Source organism: Bufo gargarizans, chromosome 3 (assembly GCF_014858855.1).
Source record: "Bufo gargarizans isolate SCDJY-AF-19 chromosome 3, ASM1485885v1, whole genome shotgun sequence".
Taxonomy (NCBI): Eukaryota; Metazoa; Chordata; class Amphibia; order Anura; family Bufonidae; genus Bufo; species Bufo gargarizans.
The window spans coordinates 260,736,617-260,753,984 of NC_058082.1; the positions used below are offsets into that span (position 1 = coordinate 260,736,617).

The 17,368-nt window shown below is 41.5% G+C and overlaps 1 protein-coding gene and 1 long non-coding RNA gene across 2 annotated transcripts in view; one reads left to right on the forward strand and one right to left on the reverse strand.

Annotated features, from left to right (window-relative positions):
• Positions 1-17,368, reverse strand: part of ATP2A3 (ATPase sarcoplasmic/endoplasmic reticulum Ca2+ transporting 3) — a 185,302-nt gene that overhangs the window by 102,448 nt on the left and 65,486 nt on the right. The window contains exons 2-3 of the mRNA XM_044285175.1: positions 13,336-13,353; positions 11,777-11,859 (exon numbers count right to left, since the gene is read on the reverse strand). Of these exons, the coding sequence (XP_044141110.1) occupies positions 11,777-11,859; positions 13,336-13,353 (101 nt within the window). The remainder of the gene's footprint in view (positions 1-11,776; positions 11,860-13,335; positions 13,354-17,368) is intronic.
• LOC122931169 overlaps positions 16,424-17,368 on the forward strand; it is a 97,298-nt gene continuing 96,353 nt past the window's right edge. Inside the window, exon 1 of the long non-coding RNA XR_006388216.1 lies at positions 16,424-16,466. This is a non-coding gene — a long non-coding RNA (uncharacterized LOC122931169). The remainder of the gene's footprint in view (positions 16,467-17,368) is intronic.

Below are 17,368 nucleotides of genomic sequence, written 5' to 3' on the forward strand. Positions count from 1 at the left end.
TATGTGTAAGAGATTCAAACAACGGGGATATCCCAATCGAGTTTTGAGGGATGCGTTCTTAAACTCTACTAACAGGGCTTTGTGTTTTACTAAACAAGACCCGGAATACTGCTAAAAAAGGAGATAACACCATCAGAATTATCGGCAGGTTTGATCACCAAAATCAGAAAGTTAGGGGTATCCTAAGTAGATATTGGGATGTTCTCCTGACTGATCTAGATATAAAGGATGTGCTCACCCCCCAGACCTGCGATTACATATAGACGTGGACACTCCTTAAAAAGGACAGATTGGTACACAGTCACTACCAAAAACCAACAGGAACCACCACATGGCTTAATCCCAAACCAACGGGCACCTTTAAGTGTGGTGGAAACTGTGTCTGCTGCCCCTTCATTTTCAAATCGAAAGTGTTCACTAGTTTTAGCACTGGAATAACATACACTATGCGGGATTTTGCCAACTGTCGTATCCCAAGGGGTGATCTACCTTTGCACTTGTAGTTGCCCTCTAAGTTACGTGGGAAAAACCAAACGTAAGCATAGGAGACGGGTTGGGGAACACCTAGGTGATGTCAGGAACCGCAGAGATAAACCGATCGCACATCATGTGCTTGAGGCACATGATGGCGACGTGAGTACACTCAAATTCCAGGTCATTGAAGTTATACGGCAGTCACCAAGGGGTGGCGACTGGGATAATAGGATTCTCTGCAAGGAAGCCCAGTGGATATACCGCCTCAAAACAGTGTTTCCAATGGGACTAAATGAACAGATTTCCTTTGGGTGCTTTATTTGGTCTCCCTCACGTTTTTCATGCAGCAGCCAGCACTATGGTTACCCTTTATACATGGAAATCTTGCCTTATATTGGATCGAAATTGGTCCAGTTACACACACACATATTATATATATCTATATCTATCTATCTATCTCAATATGGGGGGCCTGTTCCCTTGACATAATTTTATGTCAATACAGTTTATTATATCCAGCCTCTCTATACACCCCCTCTACATGCATGTGGGATGATCGCTTTAAAGATGCAGTTTTATAATGTATGGCCCAAGAACCTATATATCTATTATTACTCCCCTCCCCCTTTACAATCATGTTGGCAGTATTGTTATCTGCTGTCCTCATTCTCCTCCCACACCCCTGCATGCGTTTCACAGGCAGGATGTGACGATGCGAGTGAATATCGGCTCACTTCCGGTTTTGGAATCACACGTGCGTTCCACCTGTCGCCGCATGCGTTTCAAATACCGGAAATTGTGCTTTTTTTTTTCGATTCCAAGGATTCAATAGGGTTATCTAGGAGGCGGGGCTCACTTCTAGGTGCCAAAAACAGGTATTTGAATCACCTATCCACTAATACCTTGCACCTTATGATACCAGGAGGTCTGCTATGCAATTATCAGAAGTTGTGCCCACCATTATCAGATGGGCATTTATCTAATAAAACCTGCAAGAACTTATCAACTATCCTGAGTCCCCTGATGAACCAGCCTTTACTACGTCTGGGGAAACGCGTCGGGACAAAACTGCTAAAGAAGGGACGAACATCATCAATCCTTACAGGCAGGGTAACATTAGGCGACAGCGAGGGCTTAGCCACCGAGAGGTGGGGGTCGCCCCTTTCGGGGCGGGTGCTCCGCCTGTAGGCAGGGGTACATTAGGGAAATTTTAGCTTCCCCTTATCCACCACCTCTTTTTTCACCGTTTGGCCAGGTCCACAGTCATCTAACTGTAAGTTGCCGTAAATTTTTCTATATATTGGACTGCACTATCCTGATACATCCAAAGTAAGGCCTTGTCTATTTATTTGACGTAGCCTAACATACATATTAAGATGGGGTATTATTTTAATCAACGATAGTAAAAGTTATGTTTTATATGAAAAGTCATTTTTCTCTGATTTAGAAATACATGTAGGCAAAAACAATAATAAATTATTAATATGAGTTTATTATAAACCACCTAATATACCAGAGTCCACAGACAAATCATAATGAGGTTGTTATTATGGGGGACTTCAACTACCCAGATATAGACTGGTAAAATGAAACCTGTACATCTCAAAAGGAAACAGGTTCTTGGCAATAACCAAAGACAATTACCTTTCCCAACTGGTTCAGGACCCGACCAGAGGGACGGCCATTCTAGACTTAGAACAACAGATGTGCAGGTTTTGGAACACCTGGGAAATAGTGACCATAAAGTAATAACCTTCCAATTATCATTCAGGGAGAATTTAGCCAACTAAGAGGCAATAGGCCTAACTAACTCGGAAAAAGTCCTCAAAAATAAAAATACAGCTACAAAATGGGATAAGCATCCTAAAATCTAATTGTGAGAGGTACATACCTTATGGGCATAAAAGGTTCAAGAACAAGAAGAAACCAATGTGGATAAATAGAACTGTAAAGAAGGCAATAAATGACAAAAAGTAAGCATAAAAAAAAATAAAAAAATAAAATCATTAAAACAGAAGGGTAGTGAGGAAGGAAAAAATAGAATATGTAAAAAACAAATAAAAGCGGACAAAACTAGAGACCGAGAGATTAATTGCCAAAGAGAGTAAAACTAACCCTAAAATGTTCTTCAATGATATAAATGGTAAAAAGTATAAATCTAAAGGTGTCAGTCCTTTACAGAGTGATGAGGGGGGAGTCGCAGAGAGCGATGAGGAGAAAGCAAAAGCTACTAAATATTTTTTTCTCCACTGAAGAAAATAAACTGTCAGATGAAACGCAGAATGTAAAAGTAAATTCCCCATTAAAAGTGCCCTGTTTGACCCAGGAAGAAGTACAGCGTTGTCTTAAAAAGATTAAAATAGACAAAATCGCCAGGACCAGGTGGCACCCCCCCCACCGTATCCTAAGAGAATTAAGTAATGTCATAGCCAGACCCTTATTTCTGATATTTAAGGACTCCACAGGATTGGTGCATAGCAAATGTGGTGCCAATATAAAAAAAAAGGGTCCAAAAACAGAGCCCGGAAACTATAGCCCAGTAAGTTTAACATCTGTCGTGGGTAAACAGTTTGAAGGTTTTCTAAGAGATTCTATCTTGGAGTACCTCAATGAAAATAAGCAAATAACGCCATATCGGCATGGCATTGTGCGGGATCGGTCATGTCAAACTAAGAGGGTGGTTATTAATGTTACACACTCAGATTGGGTCACTGTCACTAGTGGAGTGCCTCAGGGGTCAGTATTGGGCCCTATTCTCTGAAATATATTTATTAATGATCTTGTAGAAGGCTTGCACAGTAAAATATCAATTTTTGCCAATGACACTAAACTGTTTAAAGTGATGGACATGGAGGAGGACAGTATACTGCTACAGATGTATCTGGATAGATTAGAGGCTTGGGCAGAGAAATAGCAGATTAGGTTTAACACTGACAAATGTAAGGGTAGAAAAAAATACAAGTCATCCGTACATACTAAATGGTAAAACACTGGGTAACACAAATAGAAAATAATCTAGGAATTTTAGTGAACAGCAAACTAAACTGTAGAAGTCAGTGTCAGGCAGCTGCTGCCAAGGCCATTAAGATAATTGGTTGCATCAAAAGGGGCATAGATGCCCAAGATGAGAACATAGTCCTATCACTTTACAAATCACTAGTCAGACCACATATGGAGTACTGTGTACAGTTCTGGGCTCCTGTGAACAAGGCAGACATAGCAGAGCTGGAGAGGGTTCAGAGGAAGGCAACTAAAGTAATAACTGGAATGGGGCAACTACAGTACCCTGAAAGATTATCAAAATTAGGGTTATTCACTTTAGAAAAGAGACCAGACTGAGGGGAGATTTAATTACTATGTACGGATGTAGCAGGGTTAATGAGACATGCTATCTAAACTAAATGCAACCAAATGCGTTAAGCAATTGCTTTTCAATGGCTTTTGTTTCAAGATAACAAGATGAGTTAAGAAATTTAAGTTAAGAGTGTGTGTGTTACCCCTGGTACATCTGTATAAATATAAATATATCAGGGGTCAGTACAAAGTTCTCTCCCATCATCTATTTATCCCCAGGACTGTGACGAGGGGACATTCACTGCGTCTGGAAGAAAGAAGGTTTGTACACAAACATAGAAGAGGATTCTTTACTGTAAGAGCAGTGAGACTATGGAACTCTGCCTGAGGAGGTGCTGATGGTAAGTTCACTAAAGTAGTTCAAGCTGGGCTGGGCCTGGAGTGTAATAATATTACAGACTATAGCTACTAGAGAGGGGTCGTCGATCCAGGGAGTTATCTGATTGCCTGAATGGAGTCGGAAAGGAATTTTTTTTTTTTTTGCCTTCCTCTGGATCAACTTTCAGGATAACAGGCTGAGTTCACATCAGCATTCAGCCTTTCCGTTCTCCTGCTCAGTTATAGGAGCAGGAGAAAGGAAAGGACGGATTGGGCACATAACAGAGCCGAACTGAGCCTACGGACCCCATAGACTATAAAAGGGTACGTTAGGTTTACGCTCAGAAGATATTTTGGAGCGGAGACAAAAGTCCTGCATGTACAACTTTTGTCTCCACTCCAAAATCATCTTTTGAGCGTAAACCGAACGGACCCTAATATAGTCTATGGGGTCCGTAGGCTCCGTTTGGGTCAGTTATGTGCCCAATCCGTCCTTTCCATTCTCCTGCTCCTATAACGGAGCAGTAGAACGGAAAGGCTGAACGCGGATGTGAACGAAGCTTGAACTGGATGGATATACGATGTTACTATGTTACTTTCCAAATGCACTGTAAATCAACCATTTATTGGATCATTAAGAACTTCAAGGAGAGAGGTTCAATTGTTGTGAAGATGGCTCCAGGTTGCCCAAGAAAGTCAAGTGCCAAGATAGTCACCTAAAAAGGAGTACGCTACAGCATGTCACCACCAGTGCAGATTTGGCTCAGGAATGGCAGCAGACAGATTTAAGTGCATCTGCACACACATTATGGCCTAGTTCACACAAGTTTTTTTTGCGAGTGTACGGGCCATTTTTTTGTGTTCCATATACTGAACCATTCATTTCAATGGTTCCGCCAAAAAAAAAAAAAAAGAAAAAAAAAAAAAAAAAAAAAAAAAAAAAAACACGGAATATACTCTGTATGCATTCCGTTTCCGTAATTCCATTTTTCCGTTCCATTGAAGGATCTGTCCTGTTATTGCCCACAAATTATGTTCCGTGGCTCCAATCAAGTCAATGGGTCCGCCCAAAAAAAAAAAAAAACGTAACACATACGGAAATGCATCAGTGTCTTCCGTATCCGTTCCGTTTTTTCTGAACCATCTATTGAAAATGTTATGCCCAGCCCAATTTTTTCTATGCAATTACTGCATACGGCGAACGGAAAAACTGAAAGGAAGCGGAAACATAGCGGAACTCAAAAACGGAACAATGGATTCATGAAAAATGGACCGCAAAAAACGATAAAAGCCATACGTTCGTGTGAACTAGGCCTAAGGCGAAGGCTTTTGACCTGGTGTCAATAAGTGCAGCAAAGACAATCAAGAACAGACTGACATTCTACCGGAAATACAGGGTTTGGACTGAGGAGGTTAAGCCCCCTTCAGACTGTTGGGGACATCTGGAAAAATAATTGGAGAAGAAAATGTGATTGCTACCATGAGTCCTTTGTCATGGCAACAGTAACGTATCCTGAGACCATTTATTTGTGGGGTTTCTTCTCATGCAAGGCAGTGGGCTCACAGTTTTGCCTAAAAACATTGCCATAAATAAAGAATGGTATGAGAACATCTTTCAAGAGCAACTTCTCCACAAGTCACAAGCAATTTGGCAATGAACAATTCTTTTCCCAGCATGAGGGAGCCCCATACCACAAGGCAAAACTGATAACTAAGGGACTCAGCGAACAAAACACTGAAATTTTGGCCCTATAGCCAGCAAACTCCTCTCAATCACGTGGTCAACCGTCAAAGAGTGGGTGCACAAACAAAAACACAGAAATTATTATAAACTCCAAGCTGATTAGTCAAGAAAGGATTGCCATTAGACAGGATTTGTCCAGGAGATAAATATTCAGCAAGGGCAAATTGCAGTAGGCTTGAAATAGAAGTGTCAACATCGAAAATATTGAGTCTTTGCATAAACTTGATGCATTTGTCAAACAATGTTAGGAAATGCTTATAATTGCACTTCAGAATGCCACAGAATCATCTGACAAAAAGATTTAAAAACACTGAAGTAGCAAACTTTGTGAAAATCAAAAATGGTGTCAGTCTCAAGTAAACTGTAGTTTACTGATGTACCACTTGGTACAAGTGTTATGTCAGCAGTCCATACTCTGCAAATTGCATGCTTCTGCCTAGGCTTACAGTCTCTGTTTTTTTAGGGTGCATGGACGCTCATGTCCAGCCTCTTAAAAGGCCAGTGTGTGCACTTCTGAATTCTTACACAGCCAATGGCTGCGGACCCCTGGGTATTTAAGGCATCCTCTCAAGCCAGAGGGTGCCTGAGCTTTAGGTTCCCTGGTGACCAGGAAGGCGTTAAGAAGTTTATTGCTTCTGCGACTGTCTGTGTGGTTGCCTAGATTTCAAAACCTGTTAGTGTTCAGAATACTCCTACGTTATCACTAGCCTGATTTCCAGATGCTTGGACCACAGTCTCTGAACCCTGTGGGTCAGTTACCAACTACACAGGGACTATCCCAAGAGGTAGCAGTTTGGTGGCTCCCCTGCAGTGAAATCCACATCCCTGTACAGGGGCTAAAGGGTGAATACCGAGGAAGAGCCAGAATAAAGCCCTTAGGGTTAGCCCAAAGTCAAACCAGTTAGTTGGCACAGTGGGTCCACACTCTCTGCAGTGTTACACATGTTCTTGTGGCTGAACTGCGGTTCATGTTTACCTATGTTAGAATTGGAATGCCTGAATATGGTTGTTGTTCCTAAAAAAAAAAAAATCTTGTGTCTAGAAATTTTAGAGTGATTGTTACCAATCGACTGGTCCGAATTTTCTCTTTTATGTGTTTAATCACTATATTATTTAGTTGGTACCGATTTTAATACGCCTATTAAAAGTGATGCTTGATGTAGCTCCCCATCTGTGATTATGGGCCTTTCTAACAAGTAGCTCTATTCAAACAAACAGCTGATCGGACCCCCACCAATCTAATATTGAGGACAGATCTGGAGAACATGTAATTAATATCAAAAAGCTGGAAAACCCATTTGAAAGGGATTTTTAGGACTTACCCTTTGATGAGCTATCCTTCTGATAGGTCATCAACATCAGATTGGTGTGGTATGACTCCTGGCACCCCCCACCAATCAGCTGTTTTTAAGAGCTGCTGTCCTGGAGCCATCCACCAGAGCTGCACAGAGGTGCAGCACTGCTCCCGTTCAAGGGTAAATAACCCCTATAATACAGTGGTGCAGTAGAAACTGCAGTCTGCATCTTAACATTACAGATCCTCTATGCCGCAACATTACGTAGAATGTATTTTTGACAGTTAATTCTCCTTATGCATTAGTAATGCTTTTAAATGCCCTTTATATTATGATTGGCAGTTCTCTCATAGAGAGAAAGAGAAAACTAGGTAGAAGATGGGTGAGAGTGCAGGAGATCATCAATAACCATGACTCTTCTCAGGTAGATTTGACTCTTTTCAAGGCCCGGTTTGCAATGATTATGATGCTGGTCCTCAGCAACCACTTACTATTAGCTGATGTGTGACACACCGCTGACATCAGCATTTCTGTCACTACTTTATACTGTCCTCAGTACAGTCAGCATAAAGTTGATGACCGGTTCCCTTGAAGTCGCATAAGTCATAAGTTGCCACTAACCATACAGATTTGCTCCCACACTTTTCATGATACACAAGGTCTGGCAGAAATGTCGGGCGCTGCTATCCATACAAGGGTTTACGCAGTTTTCCCCTATATGGAAAAATCTGCACCTGCCTGAATTATTCCATTTAGATGGCTTCTCACCCTGGGAGGACAAAGGCGTGAGGTAATTATGTCAGCTACAGAGTGCTAAAGTTTTTAAGTCCTTTGATCAGTTAAGAAATTAATTTGGTCTCCCGCACACGGCCTTTTACCAATTTCTGCAACTACGGCATGCCTTTCAGACACAGGCTAAATCCTTATCGTTGAAATGTACTATGGTCCCGTTGTTTCAGCAACTTCTTACAAACAGTTCCTCGAGCGGTCTGATATCATCTACTTACAGGAACTTGTATGTGAAATCACTGAAACAAGATGTTTTAGCAGTTAAATCTAAATGGAAAAGGGAGGTAGGGCCGATCTCATGAGAGCAATGGAAGTCGCTTTTAGCGCTCACTCCGCAATTGTCAGTTTGTGAGGGGCAACGTATGTCCCAGCTGTTTTTACTACACCGGGTATATAGGACTCCAGAGTTTTTATGCCGGATAGGTGTTCGGGCAGGTGCGGATTGTCCTAGATGCTGCATAAGTCCTGCATCCTTGTTACACATGTTCTGGGATTGTGCGGAGCTTCTGGACCGCAGTTCTGGCCTCTATAAAAGATGCATATAATATTACGGTTACACCTGGGCCAAGAGCATGTGTGGTCGGGATATTGGACATCAAAAACAGTCATCATCTTCTGGGAGTACAGAGTCTGTTATTTCAAGCTAGGAAACTGATAGCCAGATATTGGCTTAGACCTCAATCTCCGTCTAGGGGAGAATTTCTTAATAGGATGTCAGATATACTGCGCTTAGAAAAAGGTGTATATATTAAAAGACAATGTGTAACGAAGTTTAACAAATTATGGGAAAATCGGGAGAAATATAGGATACAGTGCCCGGATTAGCTTCTTTTCCTAACTGTGCTATGTGGTGGGTAGTAGCAAAGACCTTGTTTCTCTTTGCTTTCTATCTCCTTTATTCCAATTAGCTTTGGATATGTGCTGTTTGAAGATGATCAGAATGACATAAGATGGGTGTGAAGTGGCCTGTTAAACAGATAAGAGAACTACACCAGTGGCTATTCTCCGGAAGAATTGATAATGTAACCGATTTTGGAGGTCGGACCCGTTCCATCGCCCGGGGGGGTGGGGGTGGGGGGGACAGTCTTTTGTTTATAAACCGAAAGAGGTGGGAAACTTGGTTTGTACAATGGATATTGTGTAACAATATTACTTGATCTCATGTACGTCTTCTACTATGCTGGATGCTACATATTGTATTCATGCAATGAATTTTATGACTGATCATGTAATGCTTTGGTAATACCTTTATTGGCTGTTGCATGTATATTGTGCAGACTATTTTCTTTCTCTGTATTTTTGCAATTTACAAAAAATGTCAAAAAATGTCTGATAAAAAAAAAAAAAAAAGAGATTTGCACAAAAGACACTTTTCAGCTAAAAACATTTAAATGAATGGCTCCACCCCAGCAAATCCCAAAGCATACAAGCCTGACCAATATGACTCACAATGCAATCTCCTCCATCTACTCAGAGGCGGCTAGAGGAATACGTTGTTCTCTGACTAATAACACTGAAGTTAAGCTTCTATTTAACGTCAATTACGTTTTTCATTTTTCAACTATAATAGTTTAAGCCAAAGGAAACAGAAAAAAACAATGCATAGCCTGGAATGTATAAGTAACAAACTGTACATTTCTGTATTTTTGGTGCCATAACCTTGCTCATACTCGAGGATTCTACATCAATCTGCATAGCTCTGACTCACATGCCGTTAACAGCAGGAAAAAAATCTCACTCCCACACATAGTTCTAGAAAACTTACCCAGTGGGAACTATCTTTTAAAGTAAAATTTGAAGACATGTTTTCATTAATTATTACGGTCACCTACTTAATGGGGGATGGGGGGAATTAAAGCATATATGGTAACTGGCATAAGCAGGATTTAGTACAAAATTTGAAACCTTTTCAATTTTATGCTGCTCTTCCCAAATTTGGAAAAAGTGGCCGGAGGTTTTAGTATGTGACGTCTCCTCCCGTTGTCCTACAGATTTACCAGAAAATGGTTTAATATGTAGGGCACAATTATGCCAGTTCATAGCTGCTGTAGTCTTACCTTACTGGCGCACGGACTGTCAGTAGATGCGACAAATTTGCCTCTAAATTTGGTGCATCCTACTCCAGTCACTTTTTAGTAAAGGGGCTGTCCCACAAAACACATTCTACATTTTTAAAAGCAGCAGGTGGATCTGAATACTTTTGTAAATGCATGTACTTAAACATTTAGTTTAGCCAGTTATACAATAAATTCTATCTGTACAGTGCCACCTGCTGTTTGTTCTTTTCCTCATTTCTCTGTCCACCTGGTTGAGGTTAAGGCTACTTTCACACTGGCGTTTCAGGGTCCGCCTGTGAGATCCGTTTCAAGGTTCTCACAAGCGGACAAAAACGGATCAGTTTAGCCCCAATACATTCTGAATGGATGCGGATCCGTTCAGAATGCATTAGTTTGGCTCCGTTCCACCTCCATTCCGCTCTGGAGGCGGACACCAAAACGCTGCTTGGCGGTGCGGAGCCGAACGGATCCGTCCTGACTTACAATGGAAGTCAATGGGGACGGATCCGTTTGCATTGACACAATATTGGTGCAATTGTAAACGGATCTGTCCCCCATTGACTTTCAATGTAAAGTCAGGAGTCCCTATTAATATACCATCGGATCATAGTTTTCTCCAATCAGATGGTATATTTGGTATATTTTAACTTTAAGCGTCCCCATCACCATGGGAACGCTTCTATGTTAGAATATACCATTGGATTTGAGTTAGATTGTGAAAACTCAGATCCGACAGTATATTCTAACAGAGGCGTTCCCATAGTGATGGGGACGCTTCAAGTTAGAATATACTAAGAACTGTGTACATAACGGCCCCCTGGCAGCACCCGATCTTACAGGGGGCTGTGATCGGGTTCTGCCAGGCAGCAGGGGCCAATACACCCCCCCCCCCTCCCCATCATTGGTGGCAGCGGAGCAGCATTTCCGAACTGCAGTAGCGTCCTGGCTGCCATGGTAACCGATCGGAGCCCCAGCGATTAAACTGGGACACCAATCGGTAATGCCGCTCCACTGCCACCAATGATGGATGATGGGGGGGTTGTTAGCCTGTGGCCACTGCCACCAATGCTTTTAATACTGGAGAGGGAGGGAGGGGGCCGCACTGACCACCAATGCTTTTAATACTGGGGAAGGAGGGGGGGTGCACTGGCCACTAATGCTTTTAATACTGGAGAAGGAGGGGGGGTCTGGCCCCTGCTGCCTGGGAGCACCCGATCAGGGGGCTGAGATCCGCACAATTAACCCCTCAGGTGCGGCATCTGAGAGGTTAATTGTGCGGATCACAGCCCCCTGTAAGAGATTGGGTGCTGCCAGGTAGCAGGGGGTCGTTATGTACACAGTTCTTAGTATATTCTAACTTGAAGCGTCTCCATCACCATGGGAACGCCTCTGTGTTAGAATATACTATCGGATCTGAGTTTTCACGATCGAATTGCTGATTCTGCAATCTTGATTGTTTTAGGCAACAGTAGCTATATGTTCCAAATCGATAGTTTTGTGGTAGATGGTATCAATTTCTTCCCATTTTCTTTATAATTGAAGTAGCTAATATTTAAGTAGTAGCATCAATCAGTAATTTTATAGAACACATGTTTTTTTTTTCCAGATAATGGTTATGAAGACCAAAGATAGATGCATTAACTATAATTATCTTTATAGTTTATCTCTCACTTTGGCCACTGTTTCAGCCAACACAATAAATAAAAAAAATGTACAGATAACAAAAGGAAAGAATTTTAACTTACAAAAGACACAAATGCAGCTAGAAGAAGGATGCGAACTAAAAGATCTTCAAACTGTTCCACCACTAATTCCCAAAGAGATTTTCCTGGAAGGAAAGACATTATTGATCACTTTAAGGCTACAACTGATTCCATATTTTTAATGATTATGATATAAACATAAAATATAACTAGAACACATCAAATAAAATTCTCAGTAACACAAAGTCACACAGTCAACGTGCAAAAGAGTACCTAATTTCCCTGCGTAAGGAAAACAAGCAATGATGAACGCTAAAAATACTGTTAACCATGGATTAAATGTATTATTCAAACATAAAAGTCAGTTTTCAACATGCCCAATACTTTGTTCCCATGGGACATTACACTTTCACCAGACAGGGTTGGCATCAACTTGGTTTCTCTGCCCATTCAAATAAACATAGTTGTGTCAAAAGAAATATCTGTTGGCTGAACGTACCTTCAGCTCAAAGCTATCTCGTGTACATGGCTAGATCAACGGGATCATCCAGTTTCTCAAAAAACAAAACCAAAAAAAACAACTACATAAAAAAGAACAGCAATGATCCAGTGCAGGTGATCTGATAGTCAGCAAGTGTTTGTTAACAAGCTGCTAGCTTGTGACCGCTGGGGCCAGTCAATGGACTGAGTGCTGTACTGCTGGCATCATAGCTCTCATCAATAAGCAGTAATGCTGGTAGTGCGACACATGACCACTGAGACCATGAACTGGCTGCAGTAGTAAAGTACAGGCTGCTGGTAAAAAAAGACCGGATGCATACGTTTGTTTTTTTTACACAATAAAAGCACACAGAGCTATGGGGACTGGGTATTGCAGATGTGCTAGCGGCCATCTAGCAACCCATGTGCTCAGCTCCATACACAAAATCCCAGTGACAGGTTCCCTTTAAGGGAACGGGGTACTGTGGCAGTCACTGTTAAAGGGACGGGTGCTGTGGAAGTCTCTGTTAAGGGGGCAGGGAACAGTGGAGGTCATAGATAAGGCGACGGTCCACTATAGAGGTCACTGTTAAGGGGTGGGGTGCTGTATAGGTCACTGTTAAAAGGGCGGGCCCCTGCGGAGGTCAATGTCAAGGGAGTGGGGTGCTGTGAAACAGGTATTTTCCTCCCAGCATGTGCTGCTGGGCTGATTTACAGCCAGGTGAGGTCAAATACCAAACCTGATTTTAAGTGCCCGTCCGGGTTTTGGTTCTGTCCTTAAATAGGCATCTGGACTCAGAAGCGAGGTCTCTGTGTTGGGATCTCAGGAGCCTTGTGTCTGGATGAAGGCTTGCTACCTGTTTGGCGTGAAAACAGGTTGATGCTGCTATGCACAAAGACTGAGGCAGAATTGCTGCATGGTGTAAATAACTTTTTGCTCATTTATGACTGCTTGTTTTAGCATTTGCCTAAAGTGTGAATAAAACACTGAACTGTTTGATCTAAAGAACTTGTTGTTGCCTCTATTCTGCGTCCGCTAATCCCGTCTACCAGAGCGAAACCCCACAAAATAAAATATAAAAATATCCCTATGTTAGTCTAACACAAATTCATGGACTTACCTTCTTCAGCTGGTAACTCTGTTAATCGCCCAGTCCAACAAGAAACACAAGAAGGATGGGGTTCATGAAAAAAAAAAAATGAAAAAGAACACATTAGTGAGCACAAAATAACCAACGTAGTTATTAAAAAAACTAAATTTCTTAGTCAAAAGAAAGTATCTAACACATCAATGCTCTGTTGAGGTTAAAAATGTTATTCAGTCACGTTGTGACCCGGCTTTCCAGACTCCTGAATTGTAACTCTGACTACATAATAAAAGTACCTCCCAACACCCTACCATGCCATGCTGGATGTGTAACTAGGCAGATTTGCCTTTTACCTAAGCTGTGTAGAAGCTGTACTGGCCCTCATATGGGTTTCCCAGGAACCAAGGAGAATACTAAAAGCTTAACACAGGAGAACACCTAAAAGGACACATTTTTTATTGGATGGGGAGATGCTCTATCATGTTATTAGGAAAGCTAGAATACAGTAAGAACAACATTGGTGACTCATTTTAATAGCTCAGTATATTGTCATGGAAAAAAAAAAAAAAAAAAAAAAAAAAGTATGCAGAGGCGGAATGCTATGACACTGCATATGGTAGCGCCATCATCACAAGTAATGTCAGCAGATACAGTAGGAGGAATGGAGCAGAATTTTTAATTTACTAATCTACTTCATTATTTGCAATTTGTATCTTCTTGCAAGAAGGATGTACTGTATTTATACAATTATTTTTTTTTTTTTTAAAGCGTTGATCTTAAAACACGTTAAACCATCTGAGTGGATTAGACTGTGTGCTAGGACTAGACATGCTACCATGCAGAACCCTAACCATCACTGCTAGGCCATCAATATCAACATCTCCGACAACCGTTCCAAGCATTTCCCTTTACAGTTGGTCTCTCGGTAATCAGTGTTACATGTTCATGTGGCACAGAATGAAAGTTTTTTGCTAAATGAGAACTTTTTGTTTTTCACTGAATTGAATATTCATTGAAGTCATCTGGCAATGTCTATTGTGCACCATATTGTACATCTTATTTCTTTATATAGGTCTCCGTGAAGAAGATCAATACTTCGTCGTAGCCATGGATTGGAGGAGCACATAAGGCGTTTTTCCGGGTGTGTATTGAATACAATGAAGGGCAATATAAAATGGCATGCTGTACGTATTACTAGTTTATTATACAATCAGAGGTGGGAGATGCAGATTACCTAGATTTTATTTGTAATAGTTTATTTTTCTCAATTCAGTCTTGGAAAAAAGATCACAAAATCAAGAAATCCCCATTTGATTATCCCGTATATTCCCGTGCAGAAGAAAGGGGAGAGCTACAGTATACACATGGAGGAACAGATTACATCTGCAAAATCTCCGACAGGAACTACAACATTCTTCTCTTCAACTCTCACACTGACATCATTAATGACACTTTAAAAGCTGACATTTTTCCTTAAAAATGGTGTTCTCAGTTCTAAAAATAACTTATATTTACGTTATTTCATCTCAACGCCATAACTGTGAGCACTAAGAAAATGACCTTGTGTAGACAGTACTGTGTGCGTTAGGGTATTTTCACACTTGCTTTAGAGGATTACAGCAGGCAGTTTCGTCGCCGAAACTGCCTGCCGGATCCGGAAATCCGTATGCAAACGGATAGCATTTGTTTCCGGATCAGTCTGACAAATGCAATGAAATACCGGATCCGTCTCTCCGGTATCATCCGGAAAAACGGATCCGGTATTTTAAAGCTCTGCACATGCGCAGACCGGGAAACCGGATCAGTTTTTCCGGAACACTTAGTACCGAATCCGGCATTAATACATTTCAATGGAAATTAATTCCGGCAAGTGTTCCGGAATTTTGGCCGGAGAAAATACTGCAGCATGCTGCTGTATTTTCTCTAGCCAAATACTGTAAAAGGACTGAACTGAAGACATCCTGAAAGGATTGCTTTCCATTCAGAATGCATGGGGATAAAACTGAAGCTTTTTTTCCCGGTACTGAGCCCCTGTAACAGAACTAAATAACAAAAAACTTTAACGCTAGTGTGAAAGTACCCTTACTAACGCTTTTCTCCGCCTCTTTTACAAATAAGTACAATTCGTTAAGGACTAGTTTCGATTCCTTCCAATGCTGAAATGATAAAACAATCCAGCCTGCTGTTATAGGGGTCCTTTTGTGTTTCTGCAAGGTTGTTGATTTTTGAGAGATAGCACAAATTTGCAAGAATTTTACAGTACCATTGTAAAATATGCATCTTTTAAAGGGACTCTGCCGCTAGGTTTATCTGTCTTATCTGAGGACACCATGTAGTAGTGACAGAGACTTCAGTAGTGGGCCTGACACTTATGAAGTGGTAGAGTGATTCCCGTCTTGTGAGGCTGGAGTCATGTATGTTCATGATATGTGGGCTCCTCCCCACACTCACCTGCTGCTGATTTGCACCTTTAACCCAATTGCAATGCATATTAGGAAAGCTGCCAATCAGTGTGGTTGAAGGGCAGGGGGAGCCTGCGTATCCTGAATACATCACATTCCTGGCTTATAGTACCAGCATCATTTGATTGTGAGTTCTCCAAAATTACTGCAGGGATCAATTCATAGCAAAGATGAGGTAAAGATGATGAAATTACTCTGTTCCTAACTGAAATTCCTCTATGTACTTTAAAAAGCTTGTCTGTGACTAAGATCGCAATATTGGCTGAACTTGCTGATTCCAGAGGGATCAGTTCCACTATCTAATGTGCATACGAGTCTCCCAACTATCCCCAGATTACAGATGCCGAGAGAAATAGCTGTTGGCCTAACCAACGTAAGCCCTGCAGCTATTTGTACTGTATGGCCAGCTTATCATATTTTTTCACTCCATATGACTCAAAAGTGGGAGGAAAATGGCAGTGTGTCTTATGAAGTGAATGCTAATAAGTGCTTCCATTATAGAAGTGCTCATTAGTACACCATAGAAACGGAAAGCAGCAAGTATACTGCGTCTGGTACTGGCTTTACTGACTGCTCCCTGGTATTCTGCCGTCCCTGACTGTGTACAGTGCCAAAACACTGTGCGACATCCGGTCACAGTGCAGCGCTGCAGGAAGAGCGTGCTGAATACCTGGAGTGGCGGAGCCTTCCTGAGCAGGAGAAGTAAGTTGTTTCATTTATTTTATGTCTGATCTGAGGCTGGATAAAGATTGGGGGGGTCTGATTTGGGGGTAGTGTCTGAGGTCTGATGAAGATTGGGGGTTTGATTTGGGGGTCTGATGAGGACTGTGGGTCTGATCTAAGGTCTAATGAAGACTGGGAATCTGATTTTGGGGTCTTCTCTGAGGTCTTATGAAGATTGGGGGTCTGATCTCAGGTCTGATGAGGATTTGGGGTCTGATTTAAGGCCTGATGAAAAACATGCATCTTATTTTCCTCCTCTAAAATCTGCATCTTATAAAATAAATTTATTAAAAGCTTCAAGGCTGCTCTTGCTCTACTTTTTGTCAGCTAAAATATGTTGTTCTAAATCACAAGAAACTAGAGAATGCACCTACACACATACAAATTTATTACACTTTAGCACATGTAGTCGTCCATCAGAAACAAAAAAATCTCTCCAAAATCAGTCAAAACAAGTTACTCCAGTTTGTTTACCGACTATAATCTTAATTTATGGTTTCCAAAGTTATATATTGTTTTCATGCACGGCTTGAATGGAATGATTTGGCACACCTCTAATACCTTTCAGCTCATGCATCTCTCTTTACCTGTTACGGATCACAGCGTGTGGACCCACTGTGCTAACTAACTGATTTGGCTTTTGGCTAACCCCTAAGGGCATTATTCTGCCACTCCCCTAGTATTCAACCTTTAAAACCTGTACAGGGATCTGGCGTTTGCAGCATGGCTGAAACAGGACTGCTACCTCCTGGGATGGTCCCAGTGTAGTTGGCAGCTGACCCGCAGGAAACTCAAGATACAAAAAATGCACCAAAAATGCAGGAAAACCGCAGGTATATTACAATAGCAGAACACCTTTGGTAAAAGCAAATGCCCCTAAG